This window comes from Musa acuminata, chromosome BXJ1-3, assembly GCF_036884655.1.
Source record: "Musa acuminata AAA Group cultivar baxijiao chromosome BXJ1-3, Cavendish_Baxijiao_AAA, whole genome shotgun sequence".
NCBI lineage: Eukaryota > Viridiplantae > Streptophyta > Magnoliopsida > Zingiberales > Musaceae > Musa > Musa acuminata.
The window spans coordinates 31352639-31375180 of NC_088329.1; the positions used below are offsets into that span (position 1 = coordinate 31352639).

General features: G+C 40.6%; 3 protein-coding genes across 5 annotated transcripts; 2 read left to right on the forward strand and 1 right to left on the reverse strand.

The window, feature by feature from the left end:
- Positions 1–437: 437 nt before the first annotated feature.
- LOC103978330 (probable serine/threonine-protein kinase PBL16) lies at positions 438–14082 on the forward strand. Of its 3 annotated transcripts, none has more exons than XM_065128533.1 (8): positions 438–819; positions 3980–4421; positions 4519–4715; positions 5321–5631; positions 5739–5874; positions 6362–6498; positions 12828–12951; positions 13182–14082. In XM_065128533.1, exons 3-8 carry the CDS (start codon positions 4652–4654, stop codon positions 13511–13513), a joined length of 1104 nt encoding a protein of 367 aa, XP_064984605.1. In that variant the 5' UTR covers positions 438–819; positions 3980–4421; positions 4519–4651; the 3' UTR covers positions 13514–14082. The 3 variants fall into 3 exon arrangements, with proteins under 3 accessions (XP_064984605.1, XP_064984613.1, XP_064984623.1); XM_065128541.1 differs by having other exon boundaries at positions 3980–4367; positions 4489–4715; XM_065128551.1 differs by having other exon boundaries at positions 3980–4715; positions 6362–6453.
- LOC135624669 (myosin-binding protein 7-like) lies at positions 1003–3480 on the reverse strand. Its single transcript, XM_065128520.1, has 3 exons — positions 1664–3480; positions 1337–1383; positions 1003–1247 (listed from the first exon to the last, which is right to left on the reverse strand). Exons 1-3 carry the CDS (start codon positions 3032–3034, stop codon positions 1151–1153), a joined length of 1515 nt encoding a protein of 504 aa, XP_064984592.1. The 5' UTR covers positions 3035–3480; the 3' UTR covers positions 1003–1150.
- Positions 14083–14912: 830 nt separating the features above from the next.
- LOC135624688 (putative pumilio homolog 7, chloroplastic) lies at positions 14913–21614 on the forward strand. The gene is made up of 6 exons (XM_065128563.1): positions 14913–15152; positions 15640–17438; positions 17533–17695; positions 20388–20551; positions 20758–21016; positions 21106–21614. Exons 2-6 carry the CDS (start codon positions 15688–15690, stop codon positions 21211–21213), a joined length of 2445 nt encoding a protein of 814 aa, XP_064984635.1. The 5' UTR covers positions 14913–15152; positions 15640–15687; the 3' UTR covers positions 21214–21614.
- Positions 21615–22542: the final 928 nt, after the last annotated feature.

The following is a 22542-nucleotide window of genomic DNA, read 5'->3' on the forward strand; positions in this document are numbered from 1 at the left end:
CTCCAATCATTGCGCCGCTCCAACAGGCGGGTGATGCGTTGCCGTCTCCGCTGGTGACAGGTGCGGATCCGCTGTTCTGCCTCCACCACCCAACGCCATCGTCTTCTACTACCACCCCCGCCGATTCACCTGCCTTGTGACTGGAAGTAGCCGCGGGGTCCACGAGACAGGTTACGGTACCAAATGCTGCGTGATAGGTTGCTATGACATCTCGACCCGTGCACACACATCGTGACAACTCGACGACCATGTCGACTCCACGCACTACTGTCGTCTGCCCCACATGCATCGCACCCAATTCGAGATGTGTGCGTGGCAGCAACTGCGGCCTGGGGATTGCGTTTAATCCCCGGATTAACATTCTTCTAAGGAAAAAATAATAATTAAATATTGAAATATCTAATTCCTCAAACTACTACGTGATTAATCCACAGCCCCCTCCCAGCCCAAAAAAGCCCACTACACATACGCGCCCTCTCCTCCCACCGACCTCACTCCCCGCCCCCTTTGTTCCTCGACTCCCCTCTCCACGAAAACCGCCTGCGATTGGCCTGGAAAGGTTCCCCTGTAACGCTAATTCGTCGCGGGAAACCCCTTTGTCGCCTTTCTCCGACCGGGGCTTCAGTTCCTCGCCGCCCTCTCGAGCCATCGACTCTGATGGGTTTCTCCGCCGGAGTCCAGTATCGCCTCCTCTCCCATCGAGACGGTGCGTCGGGAGGGTCCAGGCCGTGAGCCCGGAGAAGGGGGAAGGAGCGGCACGGGAATAGAGCGGGAGGAGTAGTACTATATCGCTCGCTTTCGGGATCTGAGAACTAGGAGGTATGTCTTCTTTCTCCTTTTGATTCTTCTTTCTTACGCTTCCATTTCAAGCCGAATTCCTCGGATGTCTATCATAATTATGCTTAAATTCTTGCATCAATACATCTCCATTGCATTGAATTCGTTGAAACTGAAATCATTGCCGGAGTATAAGGAAAATGTAGTTTCTATATGTCTTGACTGATTGATATATATATATATATATATATATATATATATATATATATATATATATATATATATATATAGGAAGAGAAGGAGAGAGGCTGAGATCCAGATCCACCAAGGATTTACACATTTTGGTCATGCTTTGGAGAAGCTGACGGCACATCTATGTTCTTGTGAGGAACCTCCGATGCCTCATTCGAGGTGACTTGTCCAACAGCAGCAGTAACCCAGCATCGCTGCTTGGTAACCCAAAAGTGTGCCTGCTGGGTTACACTCAACGGTCAACTCATTGTTTTAACTGAGATGAAGCACCCAACCTTCAAGATATACATGTAGAAACGTAACTTACCTGGCTCGAGTTGATTTCCTTCTCCATAAAACGAATGAGATGACACTCTGGGCAAACACAAGATCAGATGAAAGCATTAAGATTATTAACTACCTGCTTAGATGCTTGGTATCTAGAAATTAATGCAAGTAGAATAAATGGAATGCACCTGGAAATCTAAATTCTAAGTTGGTTTCAAGCAACACTATTATCTTCCTCTGTTTTCTCTGATACATCAGACTCATATCTTCTTAAGTACTGTGTATCAGTTATTGTTTTGCAAGCTTGAGCTTACGCAGGTGAGGCTGCTCATTAAGAAGAAAAAGAAGGGATAAAAGAGATCAGTACCCTGATGATTGACACGATAGAAAACCTCTTGTTGGAAGGTGGTTTCTTGATGAGCTTCCTCTCTGGGGCCACTTCCTTGCACATCTGCTGAGCAATCTCTTTCAGCAACACCATCTGAGCTTTATCTGTACCCATAGAAATGAAGCTCTGCCGCATGGACTCCCTGTCCGCCTCAAGCGCCTCCAACCTCGCGCAAAGTTTCCTTATCTCTGCTTCCTGCGCCACCCGACCGCCACCTCCTACAAACCTTCGGTTCTGTAGCTCCCTTGGCGTGCTCACGTAGTCGTCGCTTGCCCCATGCACCGCATCCACCGTGTACACTCTGTCGCTCATGTCGTCTCTCCCACCATAGTCTGATGCGCAGTCCATCGCCGCCGGGAACTTGTCCCCCTTCTTGAACTCCTGGCCTGAAGCGAGGCTGCGGTAGGAGAAACTCCTGAAATGCCGTGGCCGCCGGCGTGGGGACTGCCCCACCACGACGTCCTTGTCCATGACATGAGAGAAGCTGCTGCTTGGCATCCGTTCCAGCTGGAAGATGCGGCGCTTCTCAAGCCTCTGGAGGCGCTCCCGGGGGCTCTCTCCGGAGGGGTACTTGTCGAGGTCGGCGGCAGCATCACCGTTGCACCTCAATGGGGGATAGTCGCGAGGGAGGACGTCGAACTGGGAGACGGAGCTGGCGGCCGTGGCCGTGTCGGGGGTTTGTGGCTCGGAGGGAGGTGCGTCGCCATCAATGCCGATGCCGTAGCTGAGGAGGCGATGGCGATAAGCCTGGACCTCGCAGGAGAGGGCTTGCACAGCCTGCTCACGCTTGAAGAGGAGGTCCTCGAGGGAGGCGATCTCCTGCTGGTCGTGGGCCATCTTCTCATCGGCGAGGCGTTTGAACTGGCGGGCCTCCATCTGGGACTCAGCTTTCTCGCGCTGGAGCCGGAGGATCATAGACATGGCCTCCGTGGCGGCGGACGCCGCGGCGCTGCGCTCCTCCTCCAGCTCCGTGAGGAGCTTCTGGACCGACTGCTGGTGGCTGATGAGGACCTCGCGAAGGGCCGCCGCCTCGTTCCCGATGTCCACCCGGGCGAAGCTGGCTCCGGCTCCGCCTTCGCCTTCGCCTTCGTCCCCTCTCTTGGCGACACAGGAGAGGGAGCAGGCCTCGGCGTCCCTCTCGTCCAGCTTCCGCTTCAAGGACCGGTTCCAGGCGACGGACGGGACGAAGGAGGGGCTGAAGCAGTGGCAGCCGGAGGCGCACGTCCTCGCCACGGTATCCGTGCCTCCGCCGCTGCCGTCGGGCATTGGCGTAGGTTCCCCAGGATCCATGAATCCCCAGAGGGCATCGAAACGACGAGCACGCAAATTGAATCCCCCATGTTTCTCCATAGCTCCAGGTCTGCTGTTACCAAAGGTTTCCTCCACCGCCCCCTCCGATGCCAGCGCTGGCGGCCGTTGGACTGCTTCGTCCCCAACCGAAGAGGATATCAGTGGGAGGAAGTGGGCGAGGAACAGCCGGAGGAGGAGAACGAGGAACGCCAAGGGGAACCAAATCGAAGCGTGCTTCTTGGATCGCAGGCCTCTAGGGATTGGGTCCCAATAGCTCGCGCGAAGAGACGCAAAGAGAGGGAGGGGGTAGGGGAAGAGCGAGGAATAACCAACGGTGGGGGTCGTCCGATACTTGCATTAACCAGTTCTACCGTTGCCCAGGAACAACACCGCCACACCATGCGGGACCAACGATTCGAAGGAGATGGCGTGGGTCGGGTACGAAGAGTGGTGGAGGACAGCAGAGGGCAGGTTACTTTATTTGGCGGGCAAACGCGTCTGTGGACGACTACGAACCGGAACGACGGGCTAAATTTAATAGGCCGTGCTATATCCCCTTCTGTAATGTAAAATGCCGGGTCAATATCCTAGCGGACGCGCTCTAACTGCCAAATCTCCACAATCCCCACACAGTTAGAAAAAAAGAAAGAAAGGAGGACTTCTTTTTTATGTCATTTATTTTTAGAAATTTACAAAAGAAAAAGGTTTTTCTTTTCATTTTTCTACAAAAATTATTTACGTTATATTCTTGAATTTTGGTTAAGCAAACAATTAATTATCACTTATCTTTCTTTTCTCTTTTTTTTTTCCTACAACACAAAAAAAAAAAAAGTTAAATGTCTTTGATTATGCCTTCATACTTATATATTATTCTTATCCCTACAATAGAAAGAAAGAAAAGAATATTAAATCTCTTTTGTGTCTTATACATGTCTTTACCGAATCCATGCTCCCTCCATAATACATAATTTCCTATGATGTTGTCATGACGGTTCATCATAACAGTGCATTGGTGATAAAGCCGTCACGGCGAATATGTTACACCTACCGAAAGGCAAAGACGAGACCAGAGGGGCGCCAGATTTGACTCGTCAAACTTTGACCACACCATCGGACTCTCTCGTCTGCATCGTTGTCGAATCCATTGGAAAGGCTTGGAGAAGAGTTGGGTCTCTCTTTATTCGTCGTGGAAGGCGGAGGAGGCTTCAGGGTCTTTTCTGGTGACGGGGTATGGATAAGTTTCTTGCTGACCATGTCGTCGTCATCGTCGTCCCCACGCACCATCAAACTCCTATGTAGTTCGAGCTGCACCTCCTTCGGCCGCTGCAGGAGTGCCATGCATGCAAGTGCTTGGGCCACCGTACCCAACTTCAAGTTGCATGTACCAAGGATGGTAGTCCAACCCACTCTTCTCCACCTCCCTGCAAGATAGACATGCTTTGCCAAGGCTAGTGTATACTCTGTCGTGGAAGATACCGTCGCTCTTTCTTTGATCTCTCTAACTTCTTCACCAGGAACAGACCAACCCTGTTGATTGTATGCAGCGGAGGAACTTCGCGTTAGAGCAGCAGCTGTTTTGTCTTCCAGTTTTGGAGCGAGTTCTTAACGAGAATCTCGCCTTCTCTCTCATATGTCGCTGGTAACATTGTGCTGATCGGTTTGGAGTTGGAGGTCGTTATGGGTAATTGCTCGTTTAGAGGGAAACCATCCATCTACAGAGCTTCATCCGATGGGAGATCAGGTAGGTCACCTTTTTTTTTTTGGGAACTCTAATAATATGATTCTGGATATTGATTTCGCATTTCATGCCTTATTTATGATTGTCTTATATAGTTATAATCAGGAGTTTCTCGTAATCTTGTTATTTGGAGAGGCATAAAGGTCGGTGATCTTAACGATTGAGGCCTTGCTATTTGCTTCTGTAGGCCTGATTTAGAGGAACTTTCTCCTCCTTCCCTGTTCTTTTGTAGCAAGGAACAAGTGCAGGTGTTGTATTGAAGTCCTTACAGGTCGCAACATGGTTCTTCAGAATTTTGGCTTGCAGCTGATTCTTTTATAGGATTCATAGACTTAAAAAGTGAACCCACATGCTTTTTATATGAAGCCAGATATCTGGATGTATAAAAAAAACTGTTCTTTTTGACACTTCTTTCTAGTTGTGTACTTATTAATCTTGATCAAAATTTTCACCACTGTCCAGTTCTTGTAGTTCTTGTTCTAAGTCAATTATATCCACAAATATTCTTTAACATCTTCTGCTTTATACAACCATTAGAAGCTTAGACTGGGAAGCTTGTTCCTTAGCAGTGTTTATAAATTTATCTGAATGGTTTCATCTGTCAACAGGATCTCCAGAAGTTGAGAATCCATTGGTGAAAGAAGAGGAAAAGGAGGGTACAAAATTGCCATCAAACCCAGAAGAAGTGGAGGACTTGCGACGGGACACAGCAATGAACCCCCTTGTTGTCTTCTCTTTCAGTGAACTCAAGAAAATCACAGGGAATTTTAAGCAGGACAACATTTTGGGCATCGGGGGATTTGGTAGTGTATACAAGGGTGTCATCACTGAAGAACCTAGGGAGGGGCTTCAACCTCTTCATGTAGCTGTGAAGGTCCATGATGGTGATAATAGCTACCAAGGTCACAGAGAATGGCTGGTATGAAACTCCTGATCAGTTTGATATGAACGGTTCTCAGCTTTTGGTTCTCTCTTTGATCCGATCTCTGTTATGCTGTTTTAAGTGAAGTTTTTTTATGTCCGTAGGCTGAGGTCATATTCCTCGGGCAGCTTTCTCATCCAAATTTGGTCAAATTGATTGGTTATTGCTGCGAAGACGAGCATCGAGTCCTGGTGTATGAGTTAATGGATCGGGGCAGTGTGGAATTCAATCTCTTCTCAAGTATCTATCAAGGCCATCCTCATAATTTGCTTCTTGTGCCATTTATAATTGGATCAAAGTGTTCTTTTTCTTGGGCTATAAGCACATGCATGCACCGTGAACTATCTTTATTGTCCTCTGTTTTATTGCCTTTTGACTACTTTAGTTTCTACATCAGAGTTTATTTTCCTTTCATCATACATGCGATACCAGTTTCTTCTTATCTATAGTTGGTCCATATCAACTCATTTCAATAAAACTCTTTGCTTGCAAGTCAGCTTGCTCCTTTCTTCCTTCATAATAATGGTTCAAGACAATCAGACATGAACTTTTGCAGTAAATAAATTAGTCAATTGATACGACAAGAAATGTATGGCAACCACTAGGCATCAAGTGGATTTAGCTATAATATGTGACCATCTTCTAATTTATGTTTAGCTAGGGATATTTTTATATTTCAATATTTAATCATTAATATTTTTGATGAAATATATATGTTGTTATGCAGGAGTAGAAGCGCCCCTTCCGTGGTCGATTAGAATGAGAATTGCGTTAGGTGCAGCAAAAGGGCTTGCTTTGCTCCATGACACTGAAAAGCCAGTTATATACCGTGATTTTAAAACTTCCAACATTTTGCTAGATCAGGTTAGCATATCAAAAATTCTAAACTACGTGATATCTTGGCTTTGTTTAACAACAGTGTAGCTGTTGAATCTCGGATTTTGATGATAAAATAAATTGATAAAATTAATATCTAATATGCGTTTGAGTGACACAGAACTAACCTCGATCAAGGAAAGATAATTTGATTAAAATAGGAAGAATCGATATTGGGCAGGAGTAGAATATGTCAAAAGATTGGACGTCGGGTCGAAAGGACTTCGTGCCATGAATTCGGGCATCGGGTCGAAGGATCGTATATTGCGCCAAGGAGATCGGAAGTTGCGGGAGTCAACATGTCGATTGGGCAATACATCGAAAGAGAGGATGATGCGCCGAAGGATCGGACGAAACGTCGGACGAACCAATGACATGCCGGACAACATAAGATTTATGCTTGTAATCGTATGTGTCTAGATCGAGTTAGTTAGGTCTAATTGAGTTGGTTTTGGGTGAAACAATGCCAACTTGATTAGGGGCTAATTGGGCCTGAATTTGGTCTGTTGTTTGACCCATTTAGTGACTTGTAGTAGGGTTTGGCGGTGATACTGCCCAGACACAATCTCCCAAACTGTGTCAAGCGATGGTACTGCCAGACTGGGTGGTGGTACCACTTGGTGTCAGTGTCAGACTGGCAAGCGGTGGTACAGCCCAGTGCAGGCGGTGGTATCGCTCGTACCCGAAAGACTCAGAATTTTAAATTTTTGGCTCTATTTTTTAAACCATTTGGTGCCTATAAATACTCCGTTTGGGTAGCAATAATGGAGCAAGAATTCTTAAGGAAAAAATTGAGAAAACTCTGCCAAAACATTGAGTTCCCTCCTCCTTGAGCTTAGAAATACATCCACTCTCGATTCCTCTTCCGTCGAGGCCACCGGCTTCCACTAACGATCTTCTTTCCAACCACTATAAATTTGGTGTGCATCTTCTTTATGCTCTTCATTACTATTATTTTTCTGCTTTAACTGCTTATTACATTTACTCTAAGTCAAGCACACTTCGATATCATTTCTGATACGGTTTTATCAAATCATTAAAGTTTTTCGAATCGACGTCGTTTTCCTAAAAGCACTAATTCACCCCCCCCCGCCTCCCTTAGTGCCGATTTCGGTCCTAACAGTTGGTATCAGAGTCACATTACTCTCGGTTGGTTTAACACTCAAGAGAATGACTTTTACCGGCAATCTAAAGGGTCACTCTATCATTCGTCCTCATATGTTCAATGGGACAAACTACACGCATTAAAAAACTCAAATGAGAGTTTTCTTGCTTTCTATGGATTTCGATTTATAGAATATTGTTGAAAGCGGTTTTTAAAAGTCTTACAAACCAATGAATTAATTGAATGATTTGGAGAAGAAGACTTTTTCTTTAAATGTTAGAGCTATGAACGCTCTATTTTGCGCTTTAAACAAAAATGAGTTTAATCGTATTTCGATTTGTGAAACTACACATGACATTTGGCACACTCTTGAAATTACACATGAAGGCACAAGTAGAGTTAAAGAATCTAAGATAAATCTTTTGATGTATAATTTTGAATTGTTTCGAATGAAGCTAAGCGAAACTATTGTTGATATGTACACCCGTTTTATGGATGTCGTTAATAGTTTAAAAGTAGTTGGCAAATGTTTTTCTAATCTTGAACTTGTAAACAAGATTTAATATCTTTTCTAAAGAGTTGAGATCCAAAAGTAATGACAATACAATAAGCAAAGGACTTGATCAATTTTCTACTTAAGAACTTATCGGGTCTTTAATGACTATGAAATGACATGTATTGCATATGACGAACATGAGAACAACCTTCCAAAGAACATAATGAATTTGACACTTAGAACAAAAGAAGACCACTTGAGCGAAAGCTCAAGTGATGATGACATAGAACTTTTGACAAGAAAATTCAAAAAATTCATAAAACAAGAATCTAAAAATGAACTCAAAAAGGACACAACCACTTGCTATGAACGCAAGAAGTTGGGGCACTCCAAAGATGAGTGTATAAAACTGAAGAAGTTACCAAAGAAGAAGAAAGCATTCAAGGTGATATGGGATGGATCGAGTACATCCGAAGACGAGGAGCAAACCAACAAAGGCGAGGTGGCGAATTATGACTTAATGGCTCTCAACGACGATGTAAGTGGCTCAAACGAATCTTATTTACCTTACGATGAATTACTTAATGCCTTTCATGATTTGTTTGATGAATGTAAATTAGTTGGTAAAAAATATAAATTATTAAAAAGGGATCATACTTCTCTTTCTAATGAATTTGAAAATTTTAAAAATGAGTATGATAAATGCTTGTTAACCCCTTGCATATTAAGTGTGAAGAATTAGACTCACTTAAGAAAGAAAATATAGTATTACAACTAACTTTAGAAAAATTTAAAATTGGTAGCAAATCATTAAACATGATTCTTGCCAATAAAGGTTATGTTTGTAGAAATGAAGGAGTCGACTTTATGAGTATATACTCAACAAAAGCTAACTACTTTTGTTAAAGGACCCACATTGCATTACATGTTACTCTTAAGGTTAAGTATAATTTTTACAGTAGACATGGTTATTATGCATATAAGTGTTCATTTAAAAGATATGACTTGCATATCTTTTAAAGGAACCATAAATGACCTAATGTCAAAAAACAAGATAGGTAGATCTAAACATGAGGAACCCAAAATCAAATAGGTACCTATAGCCAACCCACCTATCAAAAAACAAGATAGGTAAATCTACAATTGAAAGCTAGGAGCAAAAATAAAATTTTGATAGTGAATGCTCAAGGCTTATGATCGGAGATCCAACACACTTCACAAAGCTCACTAGCCGAAACAAAATGATTTTGATTGAAAATGCTTTATATTTAATGAAATTATGCTTGATGATTTAATGATTTAATTATGCATGATGATTTTAAGTAATGATGATTTTTATGATTTATGGTTTATTAATCTTGATGATTTTCATGATGAAATTTGTTTTTTTGGTTTTAAACGATGATGCATGTTTTTATTTGACATAAAAGACAAAAGCATTCTTGTGTGAAATAAATCACATAAATTGAAACACATAAAAAGGGAATGTATTTTTCTTAAAAATTTCTCTATCTTTATCTTATCGATTTTTTAATAAGAGATTGATAAATCTATTTATGTCATTTTGAATCTCTTGAAAGTGATTTTGATGATTTGACGATTTGAATTTAAATGAGTTCTATCTATATCATGATCTTGAATTCTCGAAATCATAACTTGAGATTTTCTTTATATGAATCAGGATCCCTTACTTTTTATTCTCGTATAATTCTTACATTTTATTAAAGAGAATATTTATCCAAATAAATCATGGTTTCTCTTTTAATTTCTCAAAATTCATTACTTAAAATTTCTTTTGAAGATCTTTTACTATTTGATCTCCTAAGATTTTTTTTTGATTATTTAAGAGGAAATTTGTCAAAATGAATCATGCCTTTTGGTATTCATATGATCTTTGATATTATCTTTAATGACATGAATTTTATTATATATAATTTTTTTATATTCATAAATTATATATCTTATCACCAAATTGATTTTTCTTGATATTTTTCATATGATGACTTTAACATTTACACCATTGTGTTCTTCCCTTCTTCTTTTTGATAATAACAAAGGGGAGAAAGAAAATTGCTAGCATCTCAAGAGAACCAAAATTGCTAGCTTGAATGTTAAACTTAGGCATGTTAAATCTCCCAAATGCATAAGTTCTTCTTATATATTTTTCGGATCATGATCTTGGTTTCTCGATTTTTATGACTTGAGTTTTCTTTTTGAATCAAGATCGTTTCCTATCATTCCTTCTATTTACAAAATAAGAGATTTGTCAAAAATGACACATGGTCTTTTGGTATTCATGACTTGATCTTTCATTTTTTATGATTGAAATATTGATGTAAATTTATCTTTGTTATTTATTTTTGTCATGATTTGAAAATTAATGTAAAGGGAAAAGAATTACAATATTATATTCTTCCCTTCTTTTTCACAATGACAAAGGGGAGTAAAACTTGCTAGCTTACTCATCTCAAAAGAGAAGCAAAGATTGTTAGCTTACACATTTAAAAGAGAGAAAAACTTGCTTGCTTGCACATCTAAAGAGAAGCAAAACTTATAAATTTGCACATCACAAAGAGAGGCAAAACTTGCTAGCTTGCTTATCTCAAAAGAGAAACAAGAAGTGCTATCTTGCACATCTCAAGAGAAGCAAAAATTTTGCTAATTTGCACATCTAAAAAAACTTGCTAGCTTGCATGTTTTAAAGTAAAGTAGAACTTGTATGTTTCAAAATTATGCTACTTGCACTTTTCTCTTTTTTGTTGATGACAAAGGGGGAGAAGGAATGATGATTTGAATCATGCATGGTATGATGCACTTTGATGTTTTGAAATTATGATTATGTATGCAATACTTATGATTTTATTATGATGATGTATATGATGTATTGCATATGGTGTGATTCATGATTAAAATCATTTCAACTTGGATTTGAAGTTTAACATTTTATGAAACTCGAACTTTATTTCAATATGACATATTGATAGGGGGAGTTTAGTTTAAACTCCATCATCAATTGGTTATCATCATAAAAAAGGGGGAGATTGTTGAATCTCGAATTTTGTTAATGAAATCAATTGATGAAATTAAGATCTAATATGCGTTTGAGTAACGCAGGACTAACCTCGATTAAGGAAAGACAATTTGATTAAAGTATGAAGAATAAAACGTAGGGCCGGAGTAGAACATATTAGACGATTGGACGTCATGCCGGAAGGACTTCGTGCCATGAGTTCGAGCATCGGGTCGAAGGATCGGACATTGCGCCAAAGAGATCGAAAGTTGCGGGAGTCAACATACCGATTGGGCAATGCGCTAAAAGAGAGGACGATGTGCCGAAGGATCGGACGAAGCGTCGGACGAACCAATGACATGTCGGACAACATAAGATTCATGCTTATAATCGTATGTGTCTAGATCGAGTTAGTTAGGTCTAATTGAGTTGGTTTTGGGTGTAACCATACCAAATTGATTAGGGACCAATTGGGCTTGAATCAGGGCTGAATTGGGCTTACTGTTTGGCTCATTCAGTGACCTATGCAGGGTCTGCCAGTGGTACTGCCCAAACACAATCTCCCAGACTGTGTCAGCGATGGTATCACCCAGTGTAAGTGTCAGATTGGCAGGCGATGGTACCGTCCATACCCGGAAGACTTGGAAATTTAAATTTTTGGCTTCATTTTTGAAACCATTTCGGGCCTATAAATACCTCACTTAGGCAATAAGAAAGGAGCAAGAATTCATAAGGAAAAAACTAAGAAAACTCTGCCAAAACATTGAGTTCCCTCCTTCTTGAGCTTAGAAGTAGATCTAAGGAGGTGTGTGACGTTTACCTTGTAAAATGGGGGTGTAAAGGTTCTCTCCTGAGCCTGTTAAAAGAAGAAAAGAGTTGTAAGGGTAGTTGATCTTCGCCCATTGGGAAGAAGATCGTTAGTGGAAGCCGGTGGTCTTGACGGAAGAGGAATCGAGAGTGGATGTAGGTCACGATGACCGAACCACCATAAATTTGGTGTGCATCTTCTTTCTGCTCTTCATTACTATTATTTTTCTGCTTAACTGCTTATTACATTTACTCTAAGTCAAGCACACTTCGATATCATTTCCGATATGGTTTCATCGAATCAAGCTTTTCCAAATCATTAAAGTTTTCCTAATCGGCGTCGTTTTCTTAAAAGCACTAATTCACCCCCTTTTAGTGTCGATTTCGGTCCTAACAGTAGCAACATATTTTCTCAAAGAAACAATATTGCAACATACAGGTCAAATGATGGATCATGTGACTCCCCTATCTGCATGTTGAGGCAGGGAATTTCTTGACACAGAATTTTAGATGCATAAACAGTGTATTCCTCTAATGTTTCTGTAAAAGTAAAAACAATGTAATCAGTGTGTTCGTCTAATGTTTCTTGTATTTTTCCTGCATTTAAAATTTCAGAGAGGGATGCACATAGGGCCCATTGCCCGGCCATCTTCTCACTTTTGTTCTGAATGCATGTAACATTTTTCTTAGGCCCTCATACAATCATGCAACTTGTCAAGAAATAGTGTTATGGATATTTTTCTACTAAACAGTAAGAGAAGGATTTGTCCTTTTGGATACAGATACAAGATTTAAAAAACAAAGGGCTGCTCGGCGTTTTGTTAATCTAAATTACCTTTCTTCAGCATATTCTTCACTTTGATGCTTATGATAAGGTGCTCTGTGTTTGCCATTTTTAGGAGTATCATGCAAAACTGTCTGATTTTGGACTTGCAAAAGATGGACCAGTAGGTGATAAGTCTCATGTTACTACCCGAATAATGGGAACTTACGGATACGCAGCACCAGAGTATATCATGACAGGTGATATGAAGCTAGAACCATTGATGCCATGTATTTTCTCTTCGTTATCTGATCTTCTTGTTATCCTTTTACATTTTAAATAACATGGGGAATGAATTCCATTCGTCTTTGATGAATATGATGTCTCTGTTTCTGGGTTTAACCTTTTGAAACCTATTACTGCAGATATACTGATTCCTTTGGTTCTCTGATGGGTGATGTCTAACCTGTTGAATTCTGAATCCATTCAGGGCATTTGACCACCATGAGTGATGTTTACAGCTTCGGTATGGTCCTCCTTGAGCTCCTCACCGGAAGGAAATCACTGGACAAGTCTCGTCCTGTGCGAGAGCAGATGCTTGCTGACTGGGCTGCACCATTGCTTACACACAAGAAGAAAGTGTTGGGGATCGTAGACCCCAGGTTGAGTGGAAATTGTCCAGATAAAGCCGTTCAAAAGATAGCCATGCTAGCTCACTACTGCCTCAACCGCAATCCAAAGGCGAGGCTTCTTATGAGAGACATTGTCTGCTACTTAGAACCTCTTCAGATAGCTGTGGATGTCCCAGGCATAGTGGCATAGATGATTCAACTAGCAGCTCTATGAGATGAAAGTATCGAACCAGAGTTTACACTGGTCTCTGATGGTGCCAATATTGAGAGTAGTAGTAGCGGCGGACAAAGACATTAATTTCAGAGATGAATTCTTGACCAATGTCTCAGAAAAATGTCAATTTTCTTCTGTCCAACCGTCATTAAGTTTGAATTGTTTACCACAATCCAGTGGAAAAGCAGTAAATTATGGTTTGAATATTAATCGAATAGTATCTGCCAACGGCAAAGGATGTCGAGTAGAATTTTCGCAACAAGAAGGTAAAATTTTGGGTTTGAGCTTCTTAACCATGCACAAGTTTGAAGCTGGTCAGTCTTAACTAGGTTTTCACTTCACCAAAGCCAAACATCACAAGTTGTCTCTCCACCAAGCTTACAAGTTGACCTTTACCAGAACTGCTTCTGCTATCATATCAGAATGAAAAGTTTGTTTCCATGTAGTTCAAGATCTTTGTAACAGAAGAAGTGAAGAACTATTTACTTCAGTGTGATTTGATCTTCTCTCTTCAGAAATCCTATCCTGATTAGTTGTACTTTCTAGATGATTACTGCTTTATCTCCTAATTATAGATCATCTTATCTTCATGAACAAGTCAGAGGCAAGTAGTAAACATAGCCGCGTTTTCGAAACAGAAGAGACAGAAGTCTTGGTTAGATTTCGAATTCCATCACAGAGAAGATCCACATTGACAACACATTTGACCAAGTCTTCTCACCATTGGACTCTTGGCTTGATGATATTGTTTGGAGCTGCTGACAAACTCACTATCTGATAAAAAGGAAGCGCTCGTCTGCAGCTCCAAACAAGGAAGAACGGTGTTCTGGATCAGAACTTGCAAGTGTACAATCGAGGAACGTCGGAGATGGGAGACTCGATTTGGGAGGTCAGCAGAGACTGCTACGGAATCACGGCGTTCTGCCAGATAAATCTTCCATAGGATATATGTGTTCCCCAGGAGTGGAAATAGCATCAGGGTGGAAGGATGACAATCCAGATGTAGACATGGAGACCGGTGATGAAAAGATATCACAGGAGATCACATGAGATAGAAGACAAGATAACACATGAGGTGATGACCTTAACCATAGCATAATACTTACCATAGCACGGGAAGGGAAACAGAAAAAATAAAAAGGCCCAATTGGCACGTAGAATTCTGATATATATATATATATATATATATATATATATATATATATATATATATATATATATATATATATATATATATATAAATATAAAGAATCTTATCATTTTAAGAACCGCCAACAAAAATAAATGACATTATCTTCTTTATACTACATATTAGACTGACCCACGCATGCACGCATGCATGCGATGTGATGTGCTTTCCCGTTTCTCATCGCCCGCGTAAGAAGCAGACTCCTACTCGGAATCAAGTAGACGAAGCCGAGGGGAGACTCCTCACACTATAAAGATCCCATCTTTGTCTCCTCCAAACCCCTTCTCTGCGCCCTCTCTCTCTCTCTCTCTCTCTCTCTCTCTCGCGCGCGCTTCCGGACTTCCCGCAGAGGCGATGCCCTCGTGACGCGTCGCCTTCTTCTCTCGCCGGTGAAGCCCTCTTTTGCTTTCTGCTTCGCTCCGGACGGTGAGTTCTCCGCTTCTTGTCCCCCTGTTTCCTCGTTTTGATCAAGAGACTGTCGTTCTTGATTGGGTTCTGATCTGCGAGTCTGGTTGGTTCTTGGATTCTCTCTCTCTCTCTCTCTCTCTCTCTCTTGCGGGTGATCAGGGTTTTAGGGGTTGTTCCAATTTAGGCGTATTTGATGGGGGGTGCGATCCCGATTGTGCCCGTGCTTTGTGATCGATTCTTGATTGTGCGGAAGATTGGGCGTGGGTTGGGTCGATCGTAGCACCGACCCTCTTACGCCCTTTTTCTAGATATGACTGAGTTTTTAGTTTGATTTGATGCTCCCTTTTCATGTTGTGTCTCGGATTCCAACATGGAGGGCCTGTTGATCTTGATGGATGATCAACGTTTTCTTGATCAATCAAACTCGTGCATTGCATCTGTCAAAACTTCATGTAGGATTTCTTTCTCGTACATGTTATGACGAATCTTTGTATGCTTATGGTAGTTGTTCGCGGTCTGCATTGCAAGAACTGTTCGACCTTTCTGTTACAGTATGGAAAAAGGAAAAAGTGATCAAGACGACCATGTAGTCCGTAAGCTGAATCGACAGATATCGAATTCTACTACGCGGAATCCTTATGCTGGAGAACCCTTCCGAAGTGGTGGTGGTGCCTCCCCAAGCCTTGACCCAATTCTTTCAGATGAGGCCAAGAACTCTACTTCCAGTAACTTGTCTGACCCATCAAACACTCAAGATGTGAAATGTCCATTGGTTCAGGAGGCCAATTCTGGTAACCACCGTAGAGCATCGACCATGACTGCCGGTCAAGATGCATTGAACTTGCCAGATGACCGATCCTTGGCTTCGGCATTCAAGGCAATGAGCTTCAAGAAAAGGATTGAATTTGATTTGACTATTCCAAGTTTTGAGCACAATCCAGCTTCATTTAGATATGCAGTCTTGCATAATTCAGAACACCTAAACAAGTCTTCCTCTATGCCTGAGTCCTCAGAGATGCCAATCCGTATGCCCACCATGCCAAATGGAGTTGATCTGCCAAATCTGGAAGCAAAAGGGTATTCCTCTTTCATCACTAGGGATGACTCCAGTATGTGCAACAGAACATTAGACGGACATTGTGATGCAAGCTCTTGTAAGCTCAATTTTTGTGCCCCAAGATACCAAACGCCAAACAGTGTATTAGCTTGTCACAATGAGCAGTGGCAAAGCTACACAGGTTACCCTTCTGATATGCCTGTAAATCCAGGAAAGCAGACTTTTTCATCGCCTGGTGTTTTGGCACAGGGGTTTCAGCTTCCGACTACATTCCTGAATCAGGACTATGTGGATGCACCATCACATGCTTATGCTTCTTATTGCCAGCAAAATCAACCAAATGTGGGATGGTGTGACTTCGAGGATGAAAGAAATTATATAAATAATTCTCAGTATCTTTACTTTCAACAGCTTGAAAATCAACATTTGGAAGGGCACGTTCAAAGAGGAAGAAACTCAGCAACTGGGCATTTGTCTGGATGTTCAACACAGCCATATTTTCACATGCCCATTCCCCATCAAGCTGGACTAGCATATCCTAATTCTTATGAGAGTGACGACGTGGCTAACAGTAGGTGTAATCAGTTGTATCATATTTTGCCAAGCAGAAACCATGGAAGGTACCATCGTAATGGATATCCTAGTTTTTCCAATAGCTCTGTAGTTCCACAAAGATTGAAGCTATCATCTCACTCTGGTTCAACTGTAAGTTCCCATGGAGACCAAGTTCCAGACTTCTTTTGTAAATTAACATCTCATGGAGTGAACCCACTACGAACTTCTATTGGTAGCCATCAATTGCCAAAACATGCTGACAACACTAGCCGAATGTTCCCTGATGATGGTGCCAACAGTTATAACGGTCGGCGTGATGGATCATTAAATTTGGGTATTCAGAGAAGTCTGAGTTCCTCTTCTGATGGTTCTGATCAGAGACATGATCCAGAATCATCACATCTGCAATACGATTCACTTGACAATCTCAGTGGACGAATACATATGTTAGCTAAGGATTTGTGTGGTCACTGCTTCTTGCTGAAGACACTCGATAAACGAGAGCGTGGAAATGTTGATAAGATATTTGTTGAGATCATTAGTCATGTTGCTGAGCTTATGATTCATCCCATTGCGCATCATCTTATCAAGAAGCTGGTTGAAGTTTGTACAGAACAGCAATTAACACACATAACTGATAAAATTTCAGAGCGCACCGACCAACTTCCTAGAATCTGCTGTGACCAGCATGGGTATGTGCCTTTTTTTGTAATTTTAATCTGTTAAACTTGATCATGCTTTAATAGTTTCTTTTTCATTTCTGTTTCTTGGTATTGCCAACTTCAGAACTTCTGTTGTACAAAAGATTATCAAAACTGTTAAAAGTCCGGAGCTTTATTTTAAAATCGCCGAAGCTCTAAAACCTGGTATACTGTCATTGATGAAGAACATCAATGGTAGTCAAGTTGCACAATACTGTTTGCGATACCTTCCACCTGAATCGAAAGAGGTAAGTATTTGTATATTACATTTGTTCCTTTTCTTTTAGTATTTATTTTTAAAAATTGTTTCTAGGTTACAAAGTAAATAACATCTTTGTTATGTTAGACATGCCAAAATTGATAGTTAAATGTTTTGAAAAGTTACAAAATACAATGATGAATTCCTTTTACATTCTCCATGACGTGCGATGCAGGCCTTGACAATATTAATCAGATTATGCTTTTTATGAGTGTAGACCACAAATTAAGGTTGTGGTCTGATTAATTTTGATGGGGCATTTGATAAAACGAATAGTTGTGCAAATAGTTGAAACCTTTTTTTGAAACAGGGTGTGAGTTTTATTACCAAAAGTCACAATTTTGCCAAAGTATAAATTCTCAACAAACAGTGTAACTCCCTCGGAGAAAAAAAGCACATGAAAATAGAACCATTTCATACTACACATCATCTACAAATTGCCCAGAGAATCTAATTTGTGCCAACCAAATGATCATAAGTCTTGGCCCGTTTCTTGAAAATTCTGCCCTTCCCCTTTTAGCCGAAGGCAATAGACAGTTACAGCATAAAGATTTTTTCTTAAGGTAATCAGGCTTCTTTCTTTGCCATAATTAATCAGATGTCTTGCAATGATTAATTTTAGTTTGTCAGTTGTCTGCGGATATTTCCTCTTGGTATGAGCAAAGAGCATTAATTCTGATGAGTCCTTGAATTTACACCCTAAAAGATAGATGCTAATGTGAGCATTCCTGATTTCTTCAGCCTTGGTTGTGTCAAATGTATTCCTTCAATTGCAAACCAAAGGATGAATCAATGGCTTAAAGTCACACCACCAAACCATACAACCTTATGTCATTTGACTGGCATCATCTGTACTGCTGACCAAGGTCCGCAATACCGTACCGTACCGGAGTTTCGACCTGGGCTCGGTACCGGTACGGTACGGTATACCGAGCGGTACACCCAGGTGTACCGCTCGGTATATTTAGGCATGCCGAGCACAGTGTTGCTACAGTGTCAGAACGGTAACAGATGGTCTGCGTACCGGAAGCCTGTCGGACCGGTACGTACCGCCCGTACCGGGCGGTACAGTCCGGTACTGCAGACCATGCTGCTGACAGACTCCCAAGCCTTCTCAGTACTGAACTTTTGAATTAACGGGTATCCATGTAGCTGCATCATCAATTTTTGCTGCATCATCACCTTCTTGAGTGCCTCAGTTTTTTGGTTCACTTTAGCATTTGGATGCTCAGGAACATCAGAACTTTTCAGTTCCCATTTTCTGCTAGATTTGTGTGATTCTCAGGTGGAGGAAAACTGCTAAAACCCTAAGAAGTCTGAATACTGTTAGGCATATGAGTCTTTTCTAATATTTTTGTACGATCAACTTGTACATTTTAGTTTAAAATTTTAAGAGGTAGCATTGGAATTCACATTCTAATTACCTACAGACTCAACCAATATTATAGGTGTTAAGGCTTGTAAGAACAGTGGGCAATTTTTTGGGACTCTAACAAAGTTGAAATATGGAACCTACACTTATGAAATGCTTTTATGTTTTAGCTAAGAGAACCTCGCCCATCACTGATGAAATTTTAATTATTTAAATGTTGGAATAGTGTAGTATTTCTGTAGGTCTAATAAAAAAATATAAATAGCAGATTCAGGCACACAGCTGCAGAGGGTTTTATTGATGGATAGCAGTCATTGGATTGAACACCACTAACACTAAACATTGGATTGAGCACCAGTAACACCACACATTCATGTACATACACACAAGCTCATGTGAAGTATATAATCTTTGTTATATCCATATGTAGCCCCATGCATGTCAATCATATGTGACTAATATTGGCACGTTACAACGTGGAATGGTTGGCACTTGCTTCTATTCTGTGCCATTTTAGCATGCTTTCATGCCATACCACTCCAACCACTAAACTACACGCTCATTTCTTCTCATTTTTTAGGACAAGGGCCAAGTGCAACTTTGATTTAGCCATGTTCGAGTTTGGGTTAACTTTCTATTAAATTCAGTCATGTTAAGCCTAGTGCTGAAATATAGTCCATGTCTTAATCAAGTTAGGATTTCATGGATTCCCTGTATGATCAAGTGATTCAACTGTCACAAAAAATAGGTTCTCTGTCAAAATTTTTTGATAGATACAGGTTAAGAGTGGACAAAGATGCTCTTTTCGTGTTCCTTCTGTTTGCTCTATATTTGAAGTCCATTTCTCTACTTGTTTATTAAATGTATCTCTTGATTTCATGAATTGTCTGTGATTGTCCCAAAGTATGACTGGATCTGAGATCTACTAAAACCTTGTAGTCTCTATGCAGATAATTGCACATCAAAATGGTGCCAAAAATAAAGGTCAAAGTAGGCATTCAAGTAACTCAGTTGCTGAACTTCTCCAAATACAGTATCGATCAAGATACTTAGAGAACTATAATCAATTATCACTATACAATGCCTCATCTTGTTACAGTAGATGTGACTCTCTAACAGTAATTCCACCTTTGTTGAATTTTGGAAGCATGATTCAGAACCCAGTGATATTTAGAAGATGGGTGAAATAGTTGTAGAATTTCTAAATGACGTGTAGTATGCTTTGCTCTAATGTTCATAATGCTATTAGGCTAAAGATATGTCAATCAAACTGTTAGCATGTATTGACTTTGAACCTTCTTCCTTGTAGTTTCTTTTCGACGTTGCAGTTGCTAACTGTATTGAGGTAGCAAGAGATCGTCAGGGTTGTTGTGTGATTCAAAAATGCCTCTCTGATTTAGAAGGGGAGCAGAAAAATGATTTACTGTTCAAGGTTACATCTAAAGCTCATGCCCTCTCCCAAGATCCTTCCGGGTATGCCTCTTTTTCTTGTCTTTCTATGCTTTTAATACTTGACTATGTTGTGATTTATGCAGAGTCGTTTACAAAAGCTTTTAAATTACTTTTCATGTTTCATCCAAAATTACTCTTGGTCACATCACTTCAAGTCTCAAACCTTCATATGTATGTATCCTATTCTATAACTTGAGCCATTATTCTACTCTTTTTGCTTTTTGTAGGAATTATGTGGTGCAATTGATTCTCGATCAACAGATTCCATGGGCAACATCCAGAATACTAGATCAGCTGGAGGGTCATTACGGAACCTTGTCCGTACAAAGATACAGTAGCAATGTGGTGGAGAAGTGCCTCAAACTTGTGCGAGACGACCGGTGTGACAATATCATTCGGGAGTTGATCAGTGATCCTTGTTTTGTCCAGATCTCACAGGATCCATTTGGGAATTATGTCGTTCAGACAGCTCGTAGAGCAAGCAAGGTTGTTAAAATAATCAAACTTGATTATAACAGATGCTTCACCGTACTTCCGCGTTCTAATACTGACACTGGTAAATTCTTATTGAGCAGGGGGAACTTATAATTGCTTTTCTCGAGGCTATAAGGCCACATATCGCTGAACTCCGTGCTAGTTCATTTGGGAGGAAAGTACTCTCCAAGACATACCACAATGGATGATCTCTGTTTCGTGCCTTGCCTTCTTTTCAGCGATGTCTGGAATGAATGACTTGTTGCGTAGTCTTACCAAAGCTCTAGAAAGAGTTATTTGCAGTTGCCACAGCAGCAATTGAGAAGTGCGAGGAATCAGGATTCCGCTACAGTGAAAAAAGAGGGTGGGGGTGGGGGGGTTCCAACCAACTTTAGCAGGTTAGTTGTAGGATTTGTGTGCGTGTGTTTTTTCACCTTCTATGATGGAATATACGTTTTGCGTTTGTGTCAGTGCATTTCTTGGTTAGTTATATAGAAGCCGTGTGATATTATCAAATTAGGTTTCAATGATGTATCACCAAATATTTGGTGATTTATCTATCTTTAGGCTATTGCTACTTCTTTAAATATATAAATATTTGCGATTTTAATGTCTTTCCACTTTGATAGAGAAGTTGGCCATAGTGCTGCAGTCCACACTGGTTATTTCCGACTTTATTGTCTCCGATCTAAATTGACCAGCGACCTTCGATGCTTGAAGCGTACTGAAGGAGGAGAGCTCCATTTGGAGAAATCAATGCGACGTTAAACACCAAATTCTACTGTGCTCTCAAAAGAATCTCAACATCTTTGTAAACGGAATAAACAAAAAAAAAAAAAAAAAAAAAGTAAAATGCAGATATCAAAACTAAACATGGGTTAATATTAATGATGATACAATCATGACATATGCCAAAAAAAAAAAAAAAAAACAAGAGTGCCATCCGCATGAAACAACTTTGGGTTATCCCTCTCGAGCTTTGGAGCTGCAACTGCTCCTTCCAAAAAAAAAAAGAAAAAAAAAAGGGCTGTGTTGAAATTTACTAGTGACAATAACCTAAATGAAGAAAATATTAATCAAATTAATAAGTATGAAATATACTTGTTAGTCAGATCAGAGATTGAACTGTTTAACCGTCATAAAGCCGACTAGCCGATACATTCCTTGTCTGATTTTGTACTGGTTCCAGCCCAACCATAAAATGCCATATCTTTCCAAACATGGGAACTTACCGACTCTTACTTTTGGTTTAGAAAGGTAAAAGAGAGTTTTAAACGGTAGAGAGAGAGAGAGAGAGAGAGAGAATAAAATGACTGAACCGGATGTGATTATCTGTAGATTTGAACGTGACATGCTAATTTAGCGCTAATCAAGCTTCATGGAAGCATGACATGAGGTTTATGAAAATCAAGGTTTAGTATGAAAAATGCGGGAAGATAAAAGATGAAAGTAGTAACAGAAACGATCAAAGAATTGACAGAGCAAAGGCAACAGAAGAAAACAAGTGCAGTATATCAGCACAGAAAAAAAATGCTGGG

What these genes read in the sequence shown, in the direction of transcription:
- LOC103978330 (XM_065128533.1), top strand. Translation starts at nt 4,652, where the DNA reads ATGGGTAATTGCTCGTTTAGAGGGAAACCATCCATCTACAGAGCTTCA. An exon ending in AAGGTCACAGAGAATGGCTG is followed by an intron (nt 5,632 to 5,738) that starts GTATGAAACTCC and finishes TTATGTCCGTAG; the next exon opens with GCTGAGGTCATATTCCTCGG. An exon ending in CCAACATTTTGCTAGATCAG is followed by an intron (nt 6,499 to 12,827) that starts GTTAGCATATCA and finishes TGCCATTTTTAG; the next exon opens with GAGTATCATGCAAAACTGTC.
- LOC135624669 (XM_065128520.1), bottom strand. Translation starts at nt 3,034, where the DNA reads ATGGAGAAACATGGGGGATTCAATTTGCGTGCTCGTCGTTTCGATGCC. An exon ending in CTATCGTGTCAATCATCAGG is followed by an intron (nt 1,384 to 1,663) that starts GTACTGATCTCT and finishes GTGTTTGCCCAG; the next exon opens with AGTGTCATCTCATTCGTTTT. An exon ending in AGGAAATCAACTCGAGCCAG is followed by an intron (nt 1,248 to 1,336) that starts GTAAGTTACGTT and finishes GTAACCCAGCAG; the next exon opens with GCACACTTTTGGGTTACCAA.
- LOC135624688 (XM_065128563.1), top strand. Translation starts at nt 15,688, where the DNA reads ATGGAAAAAGGAAAAAGTGATCAAGACGACCATGTAGTCCGTAAGCTG. An exon ending in ATCTGCTGTGACCAGCATGG is followed by an intron (nt 17,439 to 17,532) that starts GTATGTGCCTTT and finishes TGCCAACTTCAG; the next exon opens with AACTTCTGTTGTACAAAAGA. An exon ending in TTCCACCTGAATCGAAAGAG is followed by an intron (nt 17,696 to 20,387) that starts GTAAGTATTTGT and finishes TCTTCCTTGTAG; the next exon opens with TTTCTTTTCGACGTTGCAGT.